Source organism: Manis javanica, chromosome 11 (assembly GCF_040802235.1).
Source record: "Manis javanica isolate MJ-LG chromosome 11, MJ_LKY, whole genome shotgun sequence".
Classification (NCBI taxonomy): domain Eukaryota; kingdom Metazoa; phylum Chordata; class Mammalia; order Pholidota; family Manidae; genus Manis; species Manis javanica.
In genome coordinates this window covers 30,101,198-30,124,162 of record NC_133166.1, presented here as the reverse complement: position 1 = coordinate 30,124,162, position 22,965 = coordinate 30,101,198, and the positions used below count along the sequence as shown (strand labels likewise).

The 22,965-nt window shown below is 38.8% G+C and overlaps 1 protein-coding gene across 3 annotated transcripts in view; it reads left to right on the top strand.

The window, feature by feature from the left end:
* DENND5A (DENN domain containing 5A) overlaps positions 1 to 22,965 on the top strand; it is a 103,883-nt gene that overhangs the window by 29,497 nt on the left and 51,421 nt on the right. For all 3 annotated transcript variants that reach the window (XM_073216165.1, XM_037026326.2, XM_037026327.2), the window contains 5 exons: positions 402 to 1,059; positions 12,773 to 12,960; positions 19,846 to 20,163; positions 21,364 to 21,579; positions 22,090 to 22,324. In XM_073216165.1, coding sequence (XP_073072266.1) covers positions 402 to 1,059; positions 12,773 to 12,960; positions 19,846 to 20,163; positions 21,364 to 21,579; positions 22,090 to 22,324 — 1,615 coding nt within the window. The remainder of the gene's footprint in view (positions 1 to 401; positions 1,060 to 12,772; positions 12,961 to 19,845; positions 20,164 to 21,363; positions 21,580 to 22,089; positions 22,325 to 22,965) is intronic.

Sequence of the window (22,965 nt, the reverse complement as noted above, 5' to 3'; positions counted from 1 at the left end):
AACTACCTATTTAAATTCTCCAAGCTTTCTTTTATGTCCTTATCTTTTGTTCATTTTCTTCCTGTCCTTGAAATACTTTTCTTTCCCTTGTCTACCTGATGAATTCTAGTATAACCATGTCTGTGAAGCCTTTTCTGATGTTCCCAGGCTGAGTTGTCTGTTCTGTGTTCCCCAGGCACTTTGTATGTACTTCTGTGAAGTCCTGACGGCTACATTATAATTTTATTTTCTGTATGTCTCAGAATGGGAGATCTTTAGGGCAGATATTTTTCTGTGATCTTGATATCCCAAACAACCAGCACAGTAGATGATCCATAAGTAAACAAATAGTGAAGGTATTCGTAAAAGAGGGGATCAGCAGTGAATGTTCTCACCACTTGTTTCCTTATTGTCTTTTGCAGCTATGCATGCCCAAAGGGCTGGCATTCAAGACCCAGGCTGATCCCAGGGAGCCCCAGTTCCATGCTTTTATTATCACAAGGGAGGATGGCTCTCGGACATTTGGGTTTGCCCTCACGTTTTATGAGGAGGTGACTAGCAAGCAGATCTGCAGTGCAATGCAGACTCTCTACCACATGCATAATGCTGAATATGATGTCCTACATGCTCTGCCTGCTGATGGCCGAGACCACAGTGGCATGGAGGACGGTGAAAGCACTCCTGGGACCAAGCTGCAGCGCTTCAACTCCTACGACATTAGCCGGGACACTCTCTATGTCTCTAAGTGCATCTGCCTCATCACGCCCATGTCTTTCATGAAAGCATGTCGAAGTGTGCTGGAACAGCTTCACCAGGCAGTCACTTCCCCTCAGCCCCCTCCACTGCCCCTTGAGAGCTACATATACAACGTACTCTACGAGGTGCCACTCCCACCTCCTGGCCGGTCTTTGAAGTTTTCTGGAGTCTATGGTCAAATAATTTGCCAGAGACCAAGTACCAATGAGCTTCCCCTATTTGACTTTCCTGTCAAAGAGGTCTTCGAACTGCTTGGGGTGGAGAATATATTCCAACTTTTTACTTGTGCTCTTCTGGAGTTTCAAATCCTGCTCTACTCACAGCGTAAGTCAGTGCTTACTCGAGCTCTCTCCCAGGATAGGGCCCCCCTTCTTTCCATATCAGATACAATGAGGCTGACTGTAAAGGTCAAGTGCTGTTACAGTTTGAGAAAACCCAGATCCTTTGCAAGTAGGTGGTGGATGGCAAGCTGATGGAACATGAGAGGGTTACCCTTTCTAATTGGCTGTCATCATGGCTATTTGCTGGACACTCCAGTCTGGGAGGGAAAGTCTGCTTCCTGGTATCCCTTCTGTCTGACGCTGAAAAGAGGGGTAGGAGGTGATGGTCATGGGAAGCTGACTTTCCATCATTCTGTAGTTACTTCTACCCCTTCTGAAGCTTGATAATAAAAATTGAGGACAAACGATGATCCTTCATATATGTGAAAAAATAACATTTGAGAAAATGAGAATGTATTGCTTTGTTCTGTTGTTTTTTATAACTGAGAGGTTACTGAATGTGAGCAGCAAATTTGGACAACATAGTGTAGATCAGAAGGAAACATGTTTACTTAATGAGCCAGACAATAACATAAAATTCATTCATTCACAACATATTTATTGAGAGCCTGCTGTGTGCCTGAAATTGTTCTAAGGATTAGACATAAAGTGGTGAATAAAACAGATAAAAATCCTTCCTGTAGTGGAACTTATAATTTAGTGGGGAAAAAGAGGTGATTTAATATATAAATAAAACAGTATGTAAGGTGGTAATAAGGTCTGTGGAGAAAACCAATACAAGGATGAGGATGGTATTTGGGAAAGGGAAGTTCCAATTTTTAGTAGTGTGATTAGTTTAGGTCTCTGAGTGATGCATGTTAATATCTGTAGGAAAAGTATTCCAGGCACAGGGCACAGGAAGTATAAAGGTTTTGAGACAAGAATGTGTTTGCTGTGTTAAGAGCAATGAGGAAGTTGGGTAGATATAATGGAGTGAGAGAGCAGGAGTGTAGTAGCAGATGTGTTAGACACTAATAGGAGGCCAGATTGTAGAGTCGCATAGGGTGTTGTAAGGACTTTGTTACACTGGGATGCATAGTCATTGGAGGTTTTTTATTCTTTTGTTCTGAAATAATTTCCAGCTTTTGGAAAATGCAAGAAATGTTCAAAGAACTCTTGTATGCTGTCCCACAATTGGCCAGTTGTTAACATTTGGCCACATTAGTTTTATCTTCCTCTGTGTATGTGTGTGAACATAACTGAACCACTGAGAATCATTGCTGACACCATGTGCCTTGACTCCTTACTGCCTCCATTTTTAGTCCATAAGAACAAGAGCTTTTTTTACATAACCATAGTATGATTATCAAATTTAGGAAGTTCAACATTGATTCAGTACTGTAATCAAGTTTCACCATTGTCCATTAATGTCTTTTATGATCTAGGCCAGTAAAAGTGCATTATTTTTAGTTGTCAGTTCCTCGTCTTCCATGACATTGACATTTTTGAAGAGTACCTGCAAGGTGTTTTGTAGAATGTCCTTTAATTGAAGTTTGTCTTATGTTTCCTCATTATTAAATTCAAGTTATAAATTTTTGACAACTGATGTGACTCTTTTAGTGTATTATATCTACATACACTTTGTATTTTTGTCATTACAGGAGGCATATGATGTCAGTTTGTCCCAGTTTTGGTAAATGTTAATTTGATCATTTGGTTAAGATGATGTCTACCAAATTTCTTAACTAGAAAGTCACCCTTTTTCCCTTTGTAATTAATAAATAATTTGTGGGGAGATACTTTGGAACTCTGTAACTATACTGTTGCTCTTCAAAGTTTTGCCTAATAACTTTAACATCCACTGATGATTCTACTCTGAATCAGTTACTACTATGATAGTTACAAAATGGTGATTTTCTAAGTCCATCTGTACTTACTATTGGCATTTTACTATAAGAAAGAACATTCCATCCTCCCTTGTTTGTTGGTTTATTATTGTGTAAACTCATATGTGCTCAGATTATCCCAGATCTGATCTGTGGGCAAAAGAATGATGTTTAACCTCCTAAAGGACAGGACTTCTGTCTTTTGTTCACTGACATATTCCAAGCATTAGAACAGTGGCTGGTATAGAATGGCTGCTCAATAAGTGTTTGTTGAATGAATGGATGACTTATGCTTATAACAGAAACATTCTAGCTCCTGTATTAAGAGGCTATCCCCAAAGTAGAATTGGAAGAAAGCAAAGAGTTCAGTTATGAGACACTGCAATAATCCAGGTGATGATGTAGGCTACCACAGAAGAGGCAACAGTGAAGTTCTGGATATAGCTTGAAGATGAAGTAGTGAAGAGACTGTGTTGACTTGAAGAGCACACACCCTGTGTAAAGTGGACAGCCACCAATTAGCTCTAGTTAGTTCCTTGTGGGAATGCTCCTAACAGTACTAGATCTTTCAGTCTTTCATAAGGACTCAGATTTTTTACATGAAACCCCTGATTTTCAAACATTGGCAACTGTGTTTGTTAGTGTAGGCTGAACAAAAAGCCTCTGTAGGATGAATGTGCTTCCTGAGGCTTCACTTTGCAGTTCTGGTTTAAAATGTGAAGTTTCAGACTCCCGACTGTGGGTGAAGCATAGACTTGGACACATCACGTTGCCTTCTTGGTTCCTGTTTGCTTGATGGGACCTCGGCAGAAGTACTTTGAAACAGTCCTAGTTGCATAGTGCAGACTGGCTTAGGACAGAACAGAGAGGAAGAAACCACATTAGACAGGGTGTTAGAAGGTACAGTGGCATTTAGGTGCCTATAATGAATGCCGTGGGATGCTTAGAGGCAGCAAAGGGAAGATTAAAACCAGAAATATGATAGGTGACATTTTTTCATCAGAGCTCCTTATGTTTCCCAGAATTTGGGTTATTGTGTCTATAATAAGAATTTTTAGAGGTTTGAAGGCAATTTAGAAGGTTTGTGTGTAGAATCAAATTGAACTCAATACTTAAGTCATGCTTAATTAACACAGTCAAGGAAAAGCTTTTTCCAAAAACTTTGTAGGCATTTTTGAGCATGGCTGAGGCTAAAGTGAGGTGACCTTTTATTGGATGTAGGTTACACTCTTTGTTATTAATAGAGGACTGTACACAATTCAGGTTGGTTTTCATGAAAGTTTTTATTTATGATTCAAAGTCCTTTTATGGATGAAAATCTCTCTGGCCTTTCAAGAACATGCTATCATAACTCATAGTTGATGTTGCCTCCTGCATGTCCTGCCTTCTGTGTAGAAAACAGGTTTTACTTAGGCAAAAGGAATGCACGGGAAATTATGACTCTAAAGTTATAACCCTTGGATGACTGAACTGGTGGTTAAACAGTATTTTACAAAATTTTGTATAGATCATTTTACTTACTGCTGGACACTATCTGTTCTTCAGTCCATAGAGATAGGTTTTCTTTTAGTAGCATGTCTTTGAGTGGTTGTTTTAAAAATGTTAAGTAGAGAAGTTCTTTATATCATACAATGTAATAGGGTAGTGGATCGAATGGATAATTGAAAAAGCCATTTAAGTCTGGCAATCCTGAAAATGATATATGCATCCTCTAAATATTTTATTTTAACTTAAAACATATGACTGTATAGTCATCAGTCTTTTTTTTTTTTTTTTTTTTTTTGAGAGGGCATCTCTCATATTTATTGATCAAATGGTTGTTAACAACAATAAAATTCAGTATAGGGGGGTCAATGCTCAATGTACAATCATTAATCCATCTCAAGCCTAATTCTCGTCAGTCTCCAATCTTCTGAAGCATAACGAACAAGTTCTTACATGGTGAATGAATTCTTACAGAGTGAATAAATTCTTACATGGTGAACAGTACAAGGGCATTCATCACAGAAACTTTCGGTTTTGATCATGCAATATGACCTATAAACCATCAGGTCAAATATGAATATTCATTTGATTTTTGTACTTGATTTATATGTTGATCCCACATTTCTCCTATTATTATTATTATTTTTATTTTTAATAAAATGCTGAAGTGGTAGGTAGATGCAAGATAAAGGTAGAAAACATAGTTTAGTGCTGTAAGAAGGCAAATGTAGATGATCAGATGATCAGGTGTGTGCCTATGGACTAAGTATTGATCCAGGCTAGACAAGGGCAGCAAGACATCCACGGATGCAGAAGATTTCTCTCAAAGCAGGGGGGGTGAGGTTCTGAGCCTCACCTCTGTTGATCCCCAAATTCTCACCTGATGGCCCCCCTGCGACTGTGCCTGTCTTAGGTTGTTCCTCCCTTGAGGAATCTTACCCGTCTCTGGCTAACCAGTCATCTTCCGGGGCCATACAGGGAAATGTAAAGTTGGTAAGTGAGAGAGAAGCCATATTGTTTGCAAAGGTTAGCTTTTTACTTCTTTGCAGATTTATGCCCTGTGGCTTCTATGCCCAGCACTTGTCTCGAGGTATCTTTACCACCTGGAGGAATTATGATACTCGGTAAATTCGATATGAGGCACGAATTCTATTTAAGGTTTGTAATTAGGAAGGAAGAAGAAAAGCTATAGATGTAGCATATGAAGGAAACTTGGGAGGATTGATTATTTCTTTGACATATCTTCTTGTATAGTACCTTAAGTATGTATAGGTTTTAAACTACTAACTAATTTGCACACACATATTAACATAATAGGAATACGGTGACATAAACAAAGCAAATCTATAATTACCAGCCATCTCCAGTGAAGCCAAGAAAACCATTTAGGCACCCTAGGCATTTGTGAAAATTTATCTATGATATGATGGATATTTTCCAACTGTACTTGAACCATCAGACAAATTAAAGCAGCCCATTTCTGGGATCTGTTCACATCCCATATGTTCTTTTAACCATAGATAGTCTATAGTCATGAGATTTTGGGGTGCTACAACTTGCACCCCTCCCAACTCCTGGTTGAGTTCCAACAGTACAGATCCAGTCAAATTCGTTGTCTCACTGTATGCACATGCCAGCCTAGACATCTCCCTCCTCCTTCTTATGGCAAGTCCAGGAGACGGTGGGCTGGATGCAGCCACAACCGCAGCATCGTCCGGATCCCTGTGGAGGCTTTTTGATGATCATCCCCCGGCACGAGTCCTCCAGAGAGTGCTGATGCCGGAAGCTCCTCCTCATATCGTATCTTAGTTCATTTTCTGGGTATCCAAGCTAGGCCTTGATCTTCTGCGTAGAAACAAACAGACCCTTTGCCCACACTTTGACATGCCCTCTATACCACTGTGCAGAACTCATTGGAGGTCAGCACACAGTAACTGCTTTTTTTTTTTTTTTTTTTTAATTAAGAGAAAGGAATATTATCAGAAAAGAGTACCTCCATAGCTGATCATCTGACACCCTTTAAGTGATCAACATTAAGGATATTTAAAGCATGCGTTGATCTTTGATTTACCAATAGTTTTATCCTGTTAAGGAGTAATCCCCCTTTTCTTTCTTTCTCATCAGTCTTTTGATGAAGGACCTAGGCCTTTCCTTTGATTATCGGTCTACTAATTAGATGATTGAATTGTTTATAATAATTCCTTCACTAGGTTTTCCCAATACCTTTTCTATTTAAAGTGGAGCAAAAACTTAGAGAACCTTGAAAAAGAACCATAGTGGAGACTGAATGTAGATGTTTGCAGGTTCTCCCTAGTTTTCTTGCACTTGATTGCCTCATGATATTCTGAATTCAATTACAGTATTTTTTAGTGACTTTTCATTACTGAATTTTTTAAAGCCTTTAATTTTGTTTTCAGAGAAAAAGTTCTTTCTTTTGCCCTTGCCCTCATATTTTAGCATTTATTTACATAATATTTGGTTAAATTATATAATCTAGTAGTAAGTTCAGTTAGCAAAGACAAGTTTGGGAACAGATACAGCTGACTCTTTTTAAGCATACATTAGTTTTTTTAAAATTAAAGTGTCATTAATACACAATCTTATGTTGGTTTCAAATACACAACAATGGTTCAACATTTACCCATATTATCAAGTCCTCACTCCCCCTAGTGTGGTCACTGTCCATCAAAGTAGTAAGATGTTGCAGAATCATTAACTGTATTCTCTGTGCGGTACTACCATCCCCATGACCAACCTATATAAGCATATATTAGTTTTTTATTGCAAAAATAATGCGTGCTCAAGGCACACAAAGTAACTCCAAAGGGAATAAAATGAAATCTTCCTTCTCTTCCTCCTGTGATAGCCAGAGATCAAGTTTCTTGTGTATCCCTGGTGAAAAATAATAGTTTTTTTATTCAAATTAAACAAATAAGTATTATGTGGACAGACAATGCAGAGAAAGTTGGAAGTTTTCTTTTTGACCTAGAATCCTTTGACTTTGATTTTTTTAATGTTCTCCTCCCAAATATTTTTGAACAATACACTATTTTTTATGTTAAGTGTTGACTACACATGCATAGATTTTAATATTCTTTAAATTATACATATGCATTATGATATATGTTTTATATGTTTTAAATGTGGTATATTAAAACTTAGGGGAAAAGCATTTTAATCATATGGTAAAAATCTAAAACATTGCTAAAAGGTGTATAGTGAAGTCTAAGACTTCCGCTTCTGGGCTCTGGTTCTTTTTCAGCGGATGACCACTGTATCCTGTTTCCTTCCAGACATAATCATGCACATACAACCTATGTATTTTTTAAAAACAACACAAATGGGAGCATACTAATCATTGTTTTGAACCTTCTTTAATTTAATAATGTATCTTGAAGATACCAGGACATAAAGATTAGGTTGTTTGCTAAGAATAAAGAGTACATGAGAAATGTTATTCAGTTTTTAGAGAAATGTGAATGTGTAAGGGCCATTTGTAATACAGTTTCTAATGTGCAGGACCTGACCTGTAGTTCTGTAGGAGTGAACTACCTGTAGAGTGACTCCAAGTCCATTGTCTTTCTCTGCATACAAACAAGGCATAAGCTGTGCTGATTCCTTTCTACTCGTCACTCACTAGTGGTTGTAATTCCACTATGCTTTGCATTATCTACCTTTGTTAAAAGTAGTTGTTCATTAAAAATTATGGGAACTGTGAAAGAACCCAGATAGTTGCATGGAGCTGAAGGGTCTTCAGTTGATTTTTTTTTCTGAACAAAAGAAAAAGCCAGTTTTACTGTATATATACAGAGGTTAAGTAATGAAATTGAAAGCCAAAGAAATGACCAATGTGCTACTGGAGACAGGTCCTTGGTGTTATTGCAAAGCACAGATGCAAAAGGCAGTTGAGCACTAAGAGTTTATTTGGAGAATAAGAGTACAGAAAGGAGCAAAAGTACACACTGGGGAGTGGGGCCTGGGCAGACCCAGAGGGTGTTATGCTGAGGAAGGAGCCTTTTATGTAAAGGGAGATGATAGTCACTAAATGGGATTAGTTTTTAAAGGGAACAGTTGGAGGCTTCTTGGAGTTTGGGCTTGTTGTACCCTGGTGCTGGGGTGGGGGGTAGTTTTGGCTATATTTGGTTCTTATTGAAACTTTCAAGGTGGGGGAGGTGTGATTTCTACTGTTAATGAGTATACAGTGTATTTTGGGTCGACTTCTCCATGTTGGAACAAGCCATGTTTGGCCAGCTGTTACTTACATTCTTACTCCCTACATCCCAAGAGAACAGCTTATATGGAATGTGTAGAATATAGGCATCCAGCTGAATGTAAACACTAGCTGACTGTAAACAGTAGCGGAAGTCCCCACCTCCCTTCCCTCTTGTTTGGCTGTCTACCTACTCTAACCTTCCCCCACTCAAGAGTGTGGACCCTTGAAATCTTGCAAGAGAAAATGGGTATCAGTCACTCTTCTGTAGCTACTTCCTGCTGAGTAGCTGTAGCTACTGTCCCTGCCTGTGGATCCAGTGACTCCTTGCTGTCTGGGAAAGGAGGAGTCATGGTGTTGTCTCAGCATAGACAAGGGATGCATCTAGGTTGAGGGGCTGCTGATGGGTCTTCATCAAACTTGAGGGATAGGTTGAATTCCATGCAGAGCTGGAAACTTTGTAGCAAGTTCTCAGATTTTGTTTTCATTAAGATTGGTGACCTTGAGATTCCAGGCCAATGTGGCATAGAAACAGTCTCACCTTTGAAACTTAAAGAAGTTTCACCTTTTAGAAGTTAAGTTGACAGAACTTTAAATTTTATTGAACCAATCTCAATCTTGAAAATAGGTCACTTCAATGAACTGGTTGTGTCTTATTTCAGGAGGCAGTCTTTCAGGTGGGCTCCCAAAGTTAGACCTATATTGTGTAAGCGATCAGTAGTTAATAAGAGGCATTTCTGGTAAGGCTGCTGGGAACCCTGTAAGCCCTGGTTCCAGTTCTTCCAAGGGGCTTTTTGGGCTCCATAAAGCTAACCTTAGTTTCTTAAGGCTGTTAGGTCATATCTGAACCTATATTTTTGTCTTTCAAATATGACATTACAGTCAGTGTCTCAGTAATATAACCCTTGTTTTAAATTGTGCCCAGTGATGAGAGGTCCTCAATGTTGGGTCCCTTTGTGGTTGCCAAAAAGACGTTACCAGGGACAGGTCTTTGGTGTGGTTGCAAGAAAGAATTCAAGAATGGATGTACAAAGCAGTTGGGCACTAAGGGTTTATTTGGAGAATAAGAGTATAGAGAAGAGTGAAAGTAAATGCCCAAGAGTGGTGGCGAGCAGACCCAGAGGGAGTTGCGCTTCCATTTGATTTTGATTGGCTTTAACACTTTGAGTGCATATGACCTTCAACTGCTTCCTGTTTTTTGGTTTCCCCTTCTTGGAATTATGAGCACAGAGACAGGTGGTGGCAAAGGAAGTACTGATTTTATTGCTTGTGCTGGTGTGTAGAAATGGGTTGTATGCTCTTGCTTACAGCTTTTGGAGGTCAGCATCCTGGTGGGGATACCACAGATTGCTGGATCCCTGAGGCATTTTTGGAAGGCCATGGTTCAAGGTGGGATATTGCTTTTTTAATATATACAAATGTAGAGAAAAAGAAATCCAGAACTCAGTGACCAGAAAGGCCATAAAATTCCAAATTTCCAGTATTTCTAAGACTAAAGCACTTACATGGAAAGCAGTTTAACCTTGAAAGAGATTCTCTCACACCTCTAAAACTGTTTCGTTTCTATGAATCCCACAATTCCAAGTGCATCACAAACAATTCTTCAGAGATTTCAGTCTGAGGCAAATAAAGTTATCCACTCTTGCAGAAAAAATTGTGCTGTTTCAGATACTAGATTGGATTCATCCTGATGAGTAATGAAAACCAGCATTAGATTGCTGTGCTCTTGGAAAACCTGCTTTTATGGAGCAGAGGAATCCTCTTCCTTCAGACTCTAGCATACCATGTTTTATGGTAGTAGACTTTCCTGGATACTGCAGTGACTGTAAGGAGTGGTCCAGGGGACAAAGGCATTGTGGGGACTCCTTTCCTCAGAGTGACTGTTGCTCTTCTATGAGATGTTTTTGTCCTTGAGCAGATGTACCAGGAATGTCAGTCACATAAAGCACCTTCTTTATTGACGTTGGGTAAGCGAAGAAGAAAGCTTTTTGGCTTCTCATGATTGTGAAGGCTATGGTACTTCTGCCTTTATTTTTTAAAAATACAGAAACAGTGTGTGTGTATATATGTGTACAGTGGAAAGAGAGTGGAATTATTCAGTCTAATATTTATTCAAAATACATGTTTAAGAGTCAGTGTAGGACATATTAAGACTGGACCTTCAGCTTTAAATATCACTTGATAGTTTTCTTCCACACTTCTACATTCTTTTGATTCATCTTAATTTTGAATTTTAAAATAAATTCTTGTGATGTCTGAGATTCTCAAGATTATTGTTCTTAAGTAGATTATTCGCAGACATTTATATCTAGACAAAAGCTGAAACATTTAAGAACCAAGGTCTTAACTAGAGAATAATTAGACCTCTTTTTAATAATAGTAGAGTAATCATAGAGCAGAAGGATTTGAACAGAAAGCAGAAAAACAAAGTTGCAGGTGAAATTGAGGTATCACAGAAGAGGCTGAAGGTAGAGCTTGCAGTGGTCTAACTTTTGTTACTCAAGTTGTTGCTTACATTTTCATGTAGGACTAAATGCTTTTTCTGAAATGATATCTAGATTATGTAATTTAATTCTTAGAAAAGGTTTTTTGTTATTGTTGTTTAGGAAATGTTTTTGTTGTTTCAAGGGGACGTTTCCTTACTAAATAGTTTTTAATATGGGAATCACGATGCTTTTTTGTGGATACAGTGAGAAGCAAGATAGACTCTATCCTTGAACTCTATCACTGCCCCTGATCTTTATTGAATATGAAAAGCTCATGCTCTTTTGTCCTTTTGCTAAAAGCCAGTTGTATTATTATTATTATTATTATTATTATTATTATTATGTGTACATGTTAAATCTCTGAGCTCAGTTTTACCCACTGGTTGGTTTCATCACTTACCTGTCAAGTGCCTTAGTTTCCCCAAAAAGCATATGAAGCACTTTTCCTTTAGTGTAACTCAAAAGCCTTGAGACAATGAAGTTTTAGTTAAATTAATTTCTATTTATTTGCATTGCTAGTTAAAAAAAACAACAACAAACCTGTTTCCAGGTGATGCTCTTCTTTGCTTAGATAGGAACAAGGTGCTTTCAAAGTTTTCTTAGTGAGCTAATCTAGGATGCTTTGCTGAACTTCTACTTAGTTGATACATAATAGCTCTGCTTACTTCCTACTCAGTCTTCCTCATTTTGTGGGAAGCTTTTGTTACTTTAACTCCTTTATGAACCAAGCTGTGATTTGTTTAAATGGTGGCATAGGTTTTTAGTACTTGAAACCACTTTTTTAAACCTTATGAAAGCTCATTTGAAATCAGCCATTCCAGAAAGATATTACTCATATGATTTTAAAATTTATGTTCCTGCTTAGTCCTTAAATGCCTGAAACTATCATACCATTTGTGAATAATAATTTTTAAAATTTCAGTTTAACCAGTCCATTTTATTGGTTTTGCCAATGTATTTATTACTCATTAAAAGAAAAAAAATTGGTCTAGAAATTGTGTTGTGAAGAAAAGCTAAACTTTGAGCACACTCCTTCCCTTCCAAGCTAACATCTGTCTGACCTTGAACAAGAGTTTTGAGTCATGAAAGTTAATCTTCTGGATATTTCAAGTTCTAGGGAAGCTTTTTATCAGTGTTAAAGTAACACTTTTGTGTTGTTTCATTCAGGAAAGGTTACAGGTGGAGGACAGACTTGGTTAGTGCAGAAAACCAATTTCTGCATGCTTGGTGGTTCTTTGGGCTTGACTTGAAGGCAAAGCCCCCATCAGCTTCTTACAGAATGCAGACATAACTGAGTGGGGAAAGAGCCTATTTTGGCTTCATACTGAGCAGAGACCAGACCGCCCAGACTACTATTCCTTTTCACTCCAGTTCCCTGCCCCCTTTCTATTTAAGAGAATCTACTTAACTTTCTGGTTTAGTATTTGGAGCAAGGTACTGTTTATGATTTCTATTGTATTTTAATACTAAGTTTTGTTACTAGTAGGGACCTGTGTGTGCATAGGTGTATTTCAGCTTGTCGTCCACTGAGGTCTCTGATCTCTCTGATGCCCACAAGGGAATCGCACTCTGAACATATCCTTGCTGAAGTTTATCCTGATCCTTTCTAAATGTGAAATTGTATTGAAGGTTTTACTTCACTATTTGGGAAGCAAGTGTCTCATTTTTGACTGTGTGGTTTGTGTGTTTTTGTTTCTTTTTTTGACCTAGATTACCAGAGACTGATGACTGTGGCAGAGACAATTACAGCTCTCATGTTTCCTTTCCAGTGGCAGCATGTCTATGTCCCTATTCTCCCGGCTTCTCTCCTACATTTCTTAGATGCTCCTGTTCCATACCTGATGGGCTTGCATTCCAATGGCTTGGATGACCGGTCAAAGCTGGAGCTGCCCCAAGAGGTGAGAGAAATATGGACCCTGAGTGCGGTCCCTCTGGTGCCAATCTGGGACTGGGGAGAGAATGGCTTTGGGATGAGCTTAGGGTGATGTCGTCAAGTTTTTTATTTTGAGGAACATAAATTAACTTACCAGTAAAAACAGTGAACATTTGGCTCAGTTTATATTATTTCAGCAACACTTGTCATCATCTTTGTCATCTGACATACATACGTTATAATCTCTGTGTTTATACTACTATGAATTGTCTTTTCATACACAGGTTTTCAAACACAGTATTTACCTACTTTCAAAGACATTTATTGGAAGATCTTTTTATTATTTAAGACTTTAAATACACAAAAGAGTAGCATTCTGAATCCCCTGTGTTCTCAACACCCAGCTTCAACAGTTGTCATACATGTTAAATTGTATTTTACTTCTATACCTCTTGCCCCTTACTATTTATTTTTAGGAAATCCCACATAATATAATTATGTAACTATGTTAGGAGTCAGCCATGTATTAATAAATCAGTGGTTTTCTTATTTAGGCACAGTTGACCTATAAAAGTTGACCTGATCATGGTAGTTGTTATGGTAGTGAGCCAGCTTTGAAAACATTCCTTATTCAAGTTAAAGGAGGCCTTGAGAGAATGCTTTTCCTCTCTTGCTGTGAAAATAGTCTTCTTTTTCTAGTGTTTCAAATGCCAAAATAATTGATTAAAAATATATATTTATTTCCTGCTTCATTCTAAAATAGATTTAAAGCATGAGTAGAAATAAGAGATTGTTTTATTTTTTATTTTCCTAAGATTACCTGGTTTTACCTTTTCATGTCATTTTGTGGCCGGTATGAAACTAGTGGAGGGAAGGCTTTCCTACTCTGAATTTTTCTCTGAATTTTTTATTGGAAAAGCCTGGGAAGAAGACTTTGGAGTGTATGTACACTGGTGTCAGCATAACTCTGTTTCCTCCTGCCATCAGAATTTAGGAGGGAGATTTTTTGTGTAACTGAGGAATATGAGTAAGATTGGCCCCGAGAGGAAAGAGTATGTTTATGGAATTGGATCTGAGCACCATTCATGCTGTTGGTCATGTCTGGGCAGCATCCTTGATGAAATGATGAAACCCTTGATAATTAGGTCACACCTGTAACATTCAAAGTTATAGTCAAATGCATCTCTTCATTCTTTTTTCTCTCTCCTTTGGCTTTAGAGTCAAAATGTCTTCCTTGTAGCTGCTTCTGTTTCTACCCCCTTTGCTCATTTGATTCTATAGCACTTTGTGCTGTTTGGGGTGGGAAAAATTAATCAAGGAAGAAAAGATTATAATGATGGAGAAAACTATTGAGTTGAGGTACTGGGTTTTTATGTGTCTATAGGAGAAGAGTAGGTATAAAAATTTGGAGAGCTTTTTGTTGTTTGCTTTAAACAAATACATATTTAATATTGACACCTCCTGGTAAACCTAATTTAAATTTTTTTTGTTTTTTTTTAATTGCCTTTTTATTTATTTTGTTATCATTAATCTACAATTACATGCAGAACATTATGTTTACTAGGCTCCACCCTTCACCAAGTCCCCCCCACAATCCCCATTACAGTCACTGTCCATCAGTGTAATAAGATGCTGCAGAATCCCTACTTGTCTTCTCTGTGTTGGACAGCCCTATACATGCTAATCGTAGGCCCCTTTTCTTTTTCCCTGCCCTTATCCCTCCCTTCCCTCCCACCCTGCCCAGTCCCTTTCCCTTTGGTAACTGTTAGTCCATTCTTGGGTTCTGTGATTGTGCTTCTGTTTTGTTCCTTCAGTTTTTCTTTGTTCTTATACTCCACATATGAGTGAAATCATTTGGTACTTGTCTTTCTCCACCTGGCTTATTTCACTTGAGCATAATACCCTCTAGCTCCATCCATATCATTGCAAATGGTAGGATTTATTTTCTTCTTATGTCTGAATAATATTCCATTGTGTATATGTACCACATCTTCTTTATCCATTCATCTACTGATGAACACAGGTTGCTTCCATTTCTTGTCTATTGTAAATAGTGCTGCGATAAATATAGGGGTGCATGTGTCTTTTTCAAACTGGGCTGTTGCATTCTTAGGGTAAATTCCTAGAAGTGGAATTCCTGGGTCAAATGCTAATTTTAAATTTTTTAAAGTCAAAAAAGAATAACAGCAAAAAATGGTTGAAGGTGGAAAGTCAAAGAGGCATGCTACATGCATAATCTAATAAATAGGTCACTAGGCAACAAGCCAGATTTTATTTTCGTCTTTGGCATCAGCTTGCTGTATACTTGGGCAAATTCTCTTTCCTGTAGGATCTGTCAGCATCATTCTTTGTGTGCTTAATGCATGTGATTGTATGAAGAGACTGCTAGAAGACCAGCAGTGGGACTGTTTGGGAGACCATGGGTTGTTTGAGAAACACAAAAGTTTACACTGTGCTGGGGGTATTGGAGCCTCCACTTTTGAAGTATTCTCCATCCTTGCTGCATCCTTTATCTCTTCTTGTGGTCTACTTGGGAAGGAGTGGTGACAGTATGACTACAGAATACCTGTGTATACTTAATGAGCAGTTCTAGGGTTGCAGAGTCCCATTTCATCCAGACTGTCCCACTGAAGGTCACATATTTGTGAGGGTGTTAGGCAGGAAAATAGATATGAGCTGGGTGTAGAGAAAAGGCCAGTAAAGCCCACTAAAAGGGACTCAAAGAGTTAACCAGTTAAAACTAGAGAGCCAGAAAAGACTCACTGAGTTAATGAGTTAATCAGTTGAAGCTCCAAAGGCCAGGAGTAACTTGGAATGTCCAAATATTTCCCAGATAAAGAAAAGTATCTGAGCACAACCCATGTCTTCATTGCGTCAATTAGATCATGCCATTGTAAAATTTACTGTAGCCTGCTAAAAGGCCCACCTTTTTCTTCAACTTAACCTATCTGCTGTTTTTTCCTCCTCCAGCTCCTAATCAAGTAATCTGCAACCTGGGCAGGAGATGAGCATCATGATTAATTTAGCAAACAAGCCCAGCTATAAACAGCATAGTAAAAACAGGAAAGATTCCATCTTAAAGCTAAGATTGCATTTTAAAACCCAAGAAGTTAAGAAGATTCTTAACATACTCTTTAGCAAACAGACAGTAACTTAGCCCACCTTGGGCGCAGGGCAAGCGGTCTTAATTTGTATGTTCCCAGAGGGAAGATGCTATCCTGGGAAGGAATCAGAGCAGTAAATTTCTTGTGTTAATTTTATAGAATTACCTAAAGGACTGATAATAGAAGAGACTTAATGTCTCATCAAAGATAAATATCTTGGGACCACTTGACAGTTCCACACCTCTCACCCTTTGTCACATTCCTAAAAATATCCTTAAAAGGGAGAACCGAACCTTTCAGCATGCACCTCTCTCTGAGGTCTCCCACACTTTCTAAGTGTGTAGCCTTAAATAAAACTTTCCCAGTCTTCAGCACACCTCTTCTCTGATGTAGCCCACACTCCCCTTTCTCCATGTGTGCACTTTCTCTCTTTAAATAAAACTTAAACCTTCCAGTGCCCCTTCTCTGAGGTAGCCTACATCCCCCTTTCTCCATGTGTGCACCTTCTCTCTTTAAATAAAACATAAACCTTTCAGGGTGCCTCTCCTCCCTGAGGTCGCCCACACTTTCTCTTTAAGTGCATAACTTTAAGTCCAGCTTTTATTCTGCTTTACTACTTGGCCTCTGCCCTTAATTCTTTGTTGAGGAGGGGACAAGAACCCAGGAAAATAAACAACGCCCTCCTAACAAGGGCAGTTACATAGCTGGATATCTTCTACCTTGCCTTTCAGCAGATAACATCTGGGATGTCTAAGTCTGTGTAGTCCCAATGGGAGGCTTTAGACTCGGGGAAAAACTGACTTTCTCAAGAAACAGAGTACCATGAAAGGTACACATAGTGAATGAAGAGTGATAATATCTCTGCAAGACAACTTTGGGATGTCTCAGAAATGATATGTTTACTGTAAAAAATTCTAACAATGTACACAAGCATAAAGAATGAAAGAATTTATAAAGAATAAAAATTACTTCAGATTTTACCACCCAGAGATGACTACTTGCAACATTTTGGTGTCTATCTAATTGTATCTTTGTGCTGCTAGAAGAAAGCTTTGAGGCTCGGCTAGGGAGATTCACTTGGGCCTGTGCAAGGGTGCATCATCAGGGTAGTGAGGTGGGGCAAGCTTGATTTATAAAAGGGACTTTCTCTAGCGAGACAGAGCATGTATATTCCCTAACCCCTTAATCAGAATTCACCAGTTGCTGCCCCATCTTTGGGTATCACAAGTATGTGAAAAACCCTTTGTTTCTTTTTATACCACCAACACATGAGCTCAGCCTGCCTTGAGCAAGTGAGAGTGCTGAGTTGCCTTTGTGAAGCATCCTTTGTCCTGGGCTTCTCTTTTGGGTTTCGTTGTATAAGTCCAGGAAGGAAGCAGTTTGCCCACAGCTATGTCAGGGGAAACAAGCAGAAGATTTTAGCATAAAGAAAGAGGTATTACTTCTTTCTGTAATGCATCCTTCCTTCCTACTTTTTTCCCCTGCTTTCTCAAGATACTCCTTCAACAGCTTTCCCCCAGTAATCTGTGTGTTGAGTTCCTCTTTGGTAAATAACGTGGAGATAGACTAGGGGGTGAAACTGGCTGTGATTCGGTGTTAGGAACTCAGGGCTGGGAAGGGGCATTGTGACATCATGTAGGAAGAGATTTGGGAGGCTTTTTAGAGTTTGGGGAAATCCATGTGGTCACTAACACAGAGCAGCCAAGTCTTCCCCTGGCTTCTCCCAACAAGGCAGAAGGTTAACTGAGGAAAACTGATCACTTGAGTTTAGTGCCTATTCCAGGCTACTTCTTATCTCTCAAACTGTTTTACAGAAGTTGGCCTCTTCTCCCCTGAGGAAGGGGGTGCATGGAGAGTTTAAGGTGGGTTTTCTAGGTGCTTCTGTTTGCCAGAACCGTCCTCAGTGTCCTGGGAGGAAACAACATGAGGCTGTTGTACAAGCCTAGTAATCAAATGGCCTCCTTTTTCACTTTGCTTTCTTATCCCTGCCTCCTTCAGCCGAACTCTGCAAAACATGGCTACTGGTGTCTCCTCAGAGGCCCCTATCTTTTTTTGTGTGTGTATGTCTGACTTCTTAAAAATTTTGGTATCATTAAAATAAAATCACACAAGCAACACTGTGGTTACTAGATTCCCCCCATTATCAAGTGTCCCCGCCTAATACCCCATTACAGTCACTGTCCATCAGCGTAGCAAGATGCTATTGAGTCACTACTTGTCTTCTCTGTGCTATACTGTCAGAGACTCCTATCTTAATCTAGCCCATTTCTGAAGTGTGCCTGAGCTCCTTTTACTCCTCTAGCCACCTCTGATCAGAAATGTATCTACAATATGTGGACATAGCATTTGGACTTCATGAAATTCTTTACAGAATATTTGACTCACAACAGTGGAGAAAAGCCAACCAGGCATTGTCAGGGGATGCAGTTATTTTTAGCTGCTTCTATGTTTCCTATTGGACAAACTGCTTTTTTTTCCATTGGAAAACCAATGGGGTAAATGATTGCATTGTGTGTGCCTCAGGTAGGTCACAGTTCTTTATTTGCTTAGCTGTGTGGACAGGGCTTATGAAGCAGGTGATGTTCATCAACAGATGATTTAATTCTTTATTATATTTTAATGGCTTGATCTGAAAGTGTTTATAAATTTAATCTTAAAGGAATAAATGAAAAGTAGCCTATTTTTAGTTTTTAAACATTTATTGTCCATTTGGCTAGGCAAGGCTTAAAGTTATTATCTAGTGGAGGAACTCTAGAAAGTGAAATTTAAAGTGATTTTTCTTCTAATCTTCAAATCTTAGCTATGGGAAAGTTTTCTTTTTTAGTTATAGATTGGTAGAGTAATTTATATACTCAGCAAATATACTTTATTGAATTAATGTAAGCATGAATGTGTTAAAACAAATTTGTGGAATTGTCATATTAAGCTGCTGGACTTGTGTTACACTTCTGCCTCTTCTTTTAGAATCCAAGACTTAACCAGTATAGGGATAAACAGAAGGCTTAATGGATCATCATTTTGATACACAATAGAGGTACCATGCCAAAGGAGGGACTGTTTAATAATGCAGCTGGAAAAATTGCTTGTCCATTGGGGAATAAAGCAAAAAAGGATCTGTTCCTCCTGCCTTAAGAAAATCAACTTGAGATGAATTAAGAAGCTAAATGTGAAAAGCAAAAGTTTAAAATTTCTAGCAGAAAATGTCAGCACCTTTCTGACCTCTGGGTAGGGACTTTGTAAGCAAGGTACAGAAAGCAATACCCTTAGAATAAAAGATTAATAAACTTGAAGGAAGCACAGAAATCATCAAGACCAGCTACGAAATCTTAAAAAATCAGGACTGAGGCTTGAAAGGGATAGTGGTATGCTCTGGGTCACATAGGGGGATAGTGACAGTCAGATTCAGAACCTAGATTTTCTGTGTCACTCCTAGTGTTCTTTTTATTACTGTAAGAATTCATGAAGTCGACATTTTATGAACATTTATAATATGTGTGACTTTTGTGCTAGTTGCTAAACAACTACATCATCACATAATCCTTATCACTCTTTAATGTTTTTATCTGTATTTCCATTTTACAGCTGAGGTTAAGTAACTTTCCCAAGATTGTACAACTAGAGAGTGGCAGGAGAAGATTGGAACTCGGGTCTATCTCTTTCTTGAGCCCCATCTGTCTCTATACTGTACCTTCACATTTGCCCATTTCAGATGTTTTCTCTTTTGTCTCTTGTTCATTATCCTTTCTAAAACCTCTTCCTTAATGCTCAGGAATTGTTCACACTCCGCATCATGTTTTGACTCCCAGGCTAATCTCTGCTTCGTGGACATTGACAACCACTTCATTGAGCTGCCAGAGGACTTGCCTCAGTTTCCCAACAAATTGGAGTTTGTCCAGGAAGTCTCTGAGATTCTCATGGCATTTGGCATTCCCCCTGAAGGGAACCTTCATTGCAGTGAGAGTGCCTCCAAGCTGAAGAGGCTTCGGGCCTCTGAGCTTGTCTCAGACAAGAGGAATGGGAACATCGCAGGCTCCCCTTTGCACTCCTACAAGCTCCTCAAGGAGAATGAAACTATTGCTAGGCTGCAAGCCTTGGTGAAGAGGACTGGAGTGAGCCTGGAAAAGGTAAGATGCTGTATGTGAGTTTGTGATAGGTTTGGTCTGTGCTAGGGTGCTTTCCTGGTGAAATAAAGTGTGGGGTGAGAAAGCACCTAGTTCAGCGCAAGGCATATTTGTGAACAGTGAAAGAATGCTGTTTTGTGGGAGACTGGGTTCAGCTTTGGCAAACTTTATTATAGTAAATGCCACTTGGATCTAAATCTGGGTAGCTTCTTGCTTGGGCATGAAGGCAAGCCTGCTGTCATTCTGTGTGAACACTATGGAAGAACAACTTGGAGGGATGATAATCTTTGTGTTCAGAACTTTTTCAGATCCATTTTCCTGTGAGTTTCACAGCAGTCTAATGCAGTACAGAGCATGAATTGTTAATTAGTTTTATATTAAGAAACTGATGCTTAGAGAGCCTATTTTTCCTAAGATTAAATGACCAATAAGTGGCTGAGCTGAGGCTAGAATATGATCCTCTTGAATTCAAGTCCTATGCTCTTTGCAGGGATGTACTTAGTTTTCTTTTTCCTTTGATAGACTTTGGTGAGACTGTCAGCTTTCTGTAGTTTTTTTTACCTACATCTTCACCCTCCCCCATTCTTGCATTAAATTACTTTTGTAAATCACATATAAACAAAATAGGCCAATGTAATCATTTTGTTGAGCTAATTTTTTAGTGAAATGTGAAACATATCATTTTCCTTCTTTAGTTAGTAGAGTAAATATTTTAAAAAAATCATTGCCAGTTAAAGAGGAGGAGAAATATTTAGAGAGATCAGAAAAGTTAAAAACACAACAGTAGGGGAAAATTCTTAGGGAGGAAGATAAGGAAAGTGGTATGGGGAAGAAAAAGAGATGAAGGGAGAGTCAGAGTCTGACCTTATTGCTTTGCATTATCATTTTCTCATTGACCTTCCAGATTCCCTCCTTCCCCTCATCCTTTAATTAAGTAGCACCTTTTTCTTTACTGCTGAATCTTTCTCTGCCTCTAATGATGTTATCTCTACTTTTGTTGAATTACTGAGTACCTAAAGTAGAACACACTCATTTATCTCTTCTCCATGTCAGAGTCCCTTTCTTTGTGTTTTATTTCCATTTTTTTCACTTCTGTTTTCTCTCTCCATTTTCTGTAAAGTAAGTGACCACTGGAATAAAAACAGTTGAGTTGCGTTTCCTTCCTTGGGAAGAAAAAGCTTGTGTATTTTTTCTTTTTTTTAGCTGGAAGTACGAGAAGATCCCAGCAGCAATAAGGATCTGAAAGTTCAGTGTGATGAAGAAGAACTCAGGATTTACCAGCTAAACATTCAGATCCGGGAAGTTTTTGCAAATCGTTTCACTCAGATGTTTGCAGATTATGAGGTGTTTGTCATTCAGCCCAGCCAGGATAAGGAGTCCTGGTTTACCAACAGGGAGCAGATGCAAAACTTCGATAAAGTGAGTGTAATTTTGCTGGGGAGATGGGAGGAATAAGAAAATGACAGACCCTCTTGAAGATTTAACTGAAGATGAATTTATCTTTCGTATTATTATGTGCCAGAAACAAGTTCATGGTCCTTCTGATGTTGATGAAAATATAAGGTCTTGTTGCATTAGTACAAAGTGCTGGTTATTACTAGCAAGTGATTTATCTTCATTCAGTGCTGTTAGTCAAAGGTGCACAGTAGCAGGTTGAATATCAGGATTCTGGAAGGATTGGTTGCCACAGTAGGTTACCTGAGTAAGTTTGGGCTGCTATATCAGAGTTTCAGGATATATAAAGTTATATGAGTGTTGAAAAAAACAATGAAGAGATTTTGCTCTTTACTTTTCATAAAGACCTAGGAAGCTTCAGATAAGAATCAACCTACTGAATCTCTTGTGCATGTTGCCTTTGCTGATCAAGGCTGACATACCTTCTTCTCTCTTCCCAACTGATGACTGACCGTTTGCTTTTGGTCCCACCAGGCATCTTTTTTGTCAGATCAGCCTGAGCCCTACCTGCCCTTCCTCTCAAGATTCCTGGAAACCCAGATGTTTGCTTCTTTCATTGACAACAAAATCATGTGTCATGATGATGATGATAAAGACCCTGTGCTCCGCGTATTTGATTCCCGAGTAGACAAGATCAGGCTTTTGAATGTTCGGACGCCTACTCTGCGCACATCCATGTACCAGAAATGTACCACTGTGGATGAAGCAGGTGAGGCTTCCTTGTTGCTGTGCTTTCTAGCTTCTTGGATCATCTCACTAATATGTTCCTGTTAGTAAGTATGCCAGCTTCTGTCCCTGGTCTGCTTTTGGGTAATTGTTCCCATTGCCTGAAATGTCTCTCTCTTTTTTTTTTTTTTTTGGTATCATTAATCTATAGTTACATGAGCAACATTATGGTTACTAGACGCCCCCATCATCAAGCCCCCATCACATAACCCATTACAGTCACTGTCCATCAGCGTAGTAAGATGCTATAGAATCACTACTTGTCTTCTCTGCATTGTACAGCCTTCCCCGTGGCACCCCCCTACATTATATCTGCTAATCGTAATGCCCTTTTTTCCTCTTTGTCCCTTCCCACCCATCCTCCCCAGTCCCTTTCCCTTTGGTAACTGTTAGTCCATTCTTGGGTTCCGTGAGTCTGCTGCTGTTTTGTTCCTGCAGTTTTTTTCTTTGTTCTTATACTCCACATATGAGTGAAATCATATGCTACTTATCTTTTTCCGCATGGCTTATTTTACTGAGCATAACATCCTCTAGCTCCATCCATGTTGTTGCAAGTGGTAGGATTTCTGTTCTTCTTATGGCTGAATAATATTCCATTGTGTATACGTACCACATCTTCTTCAT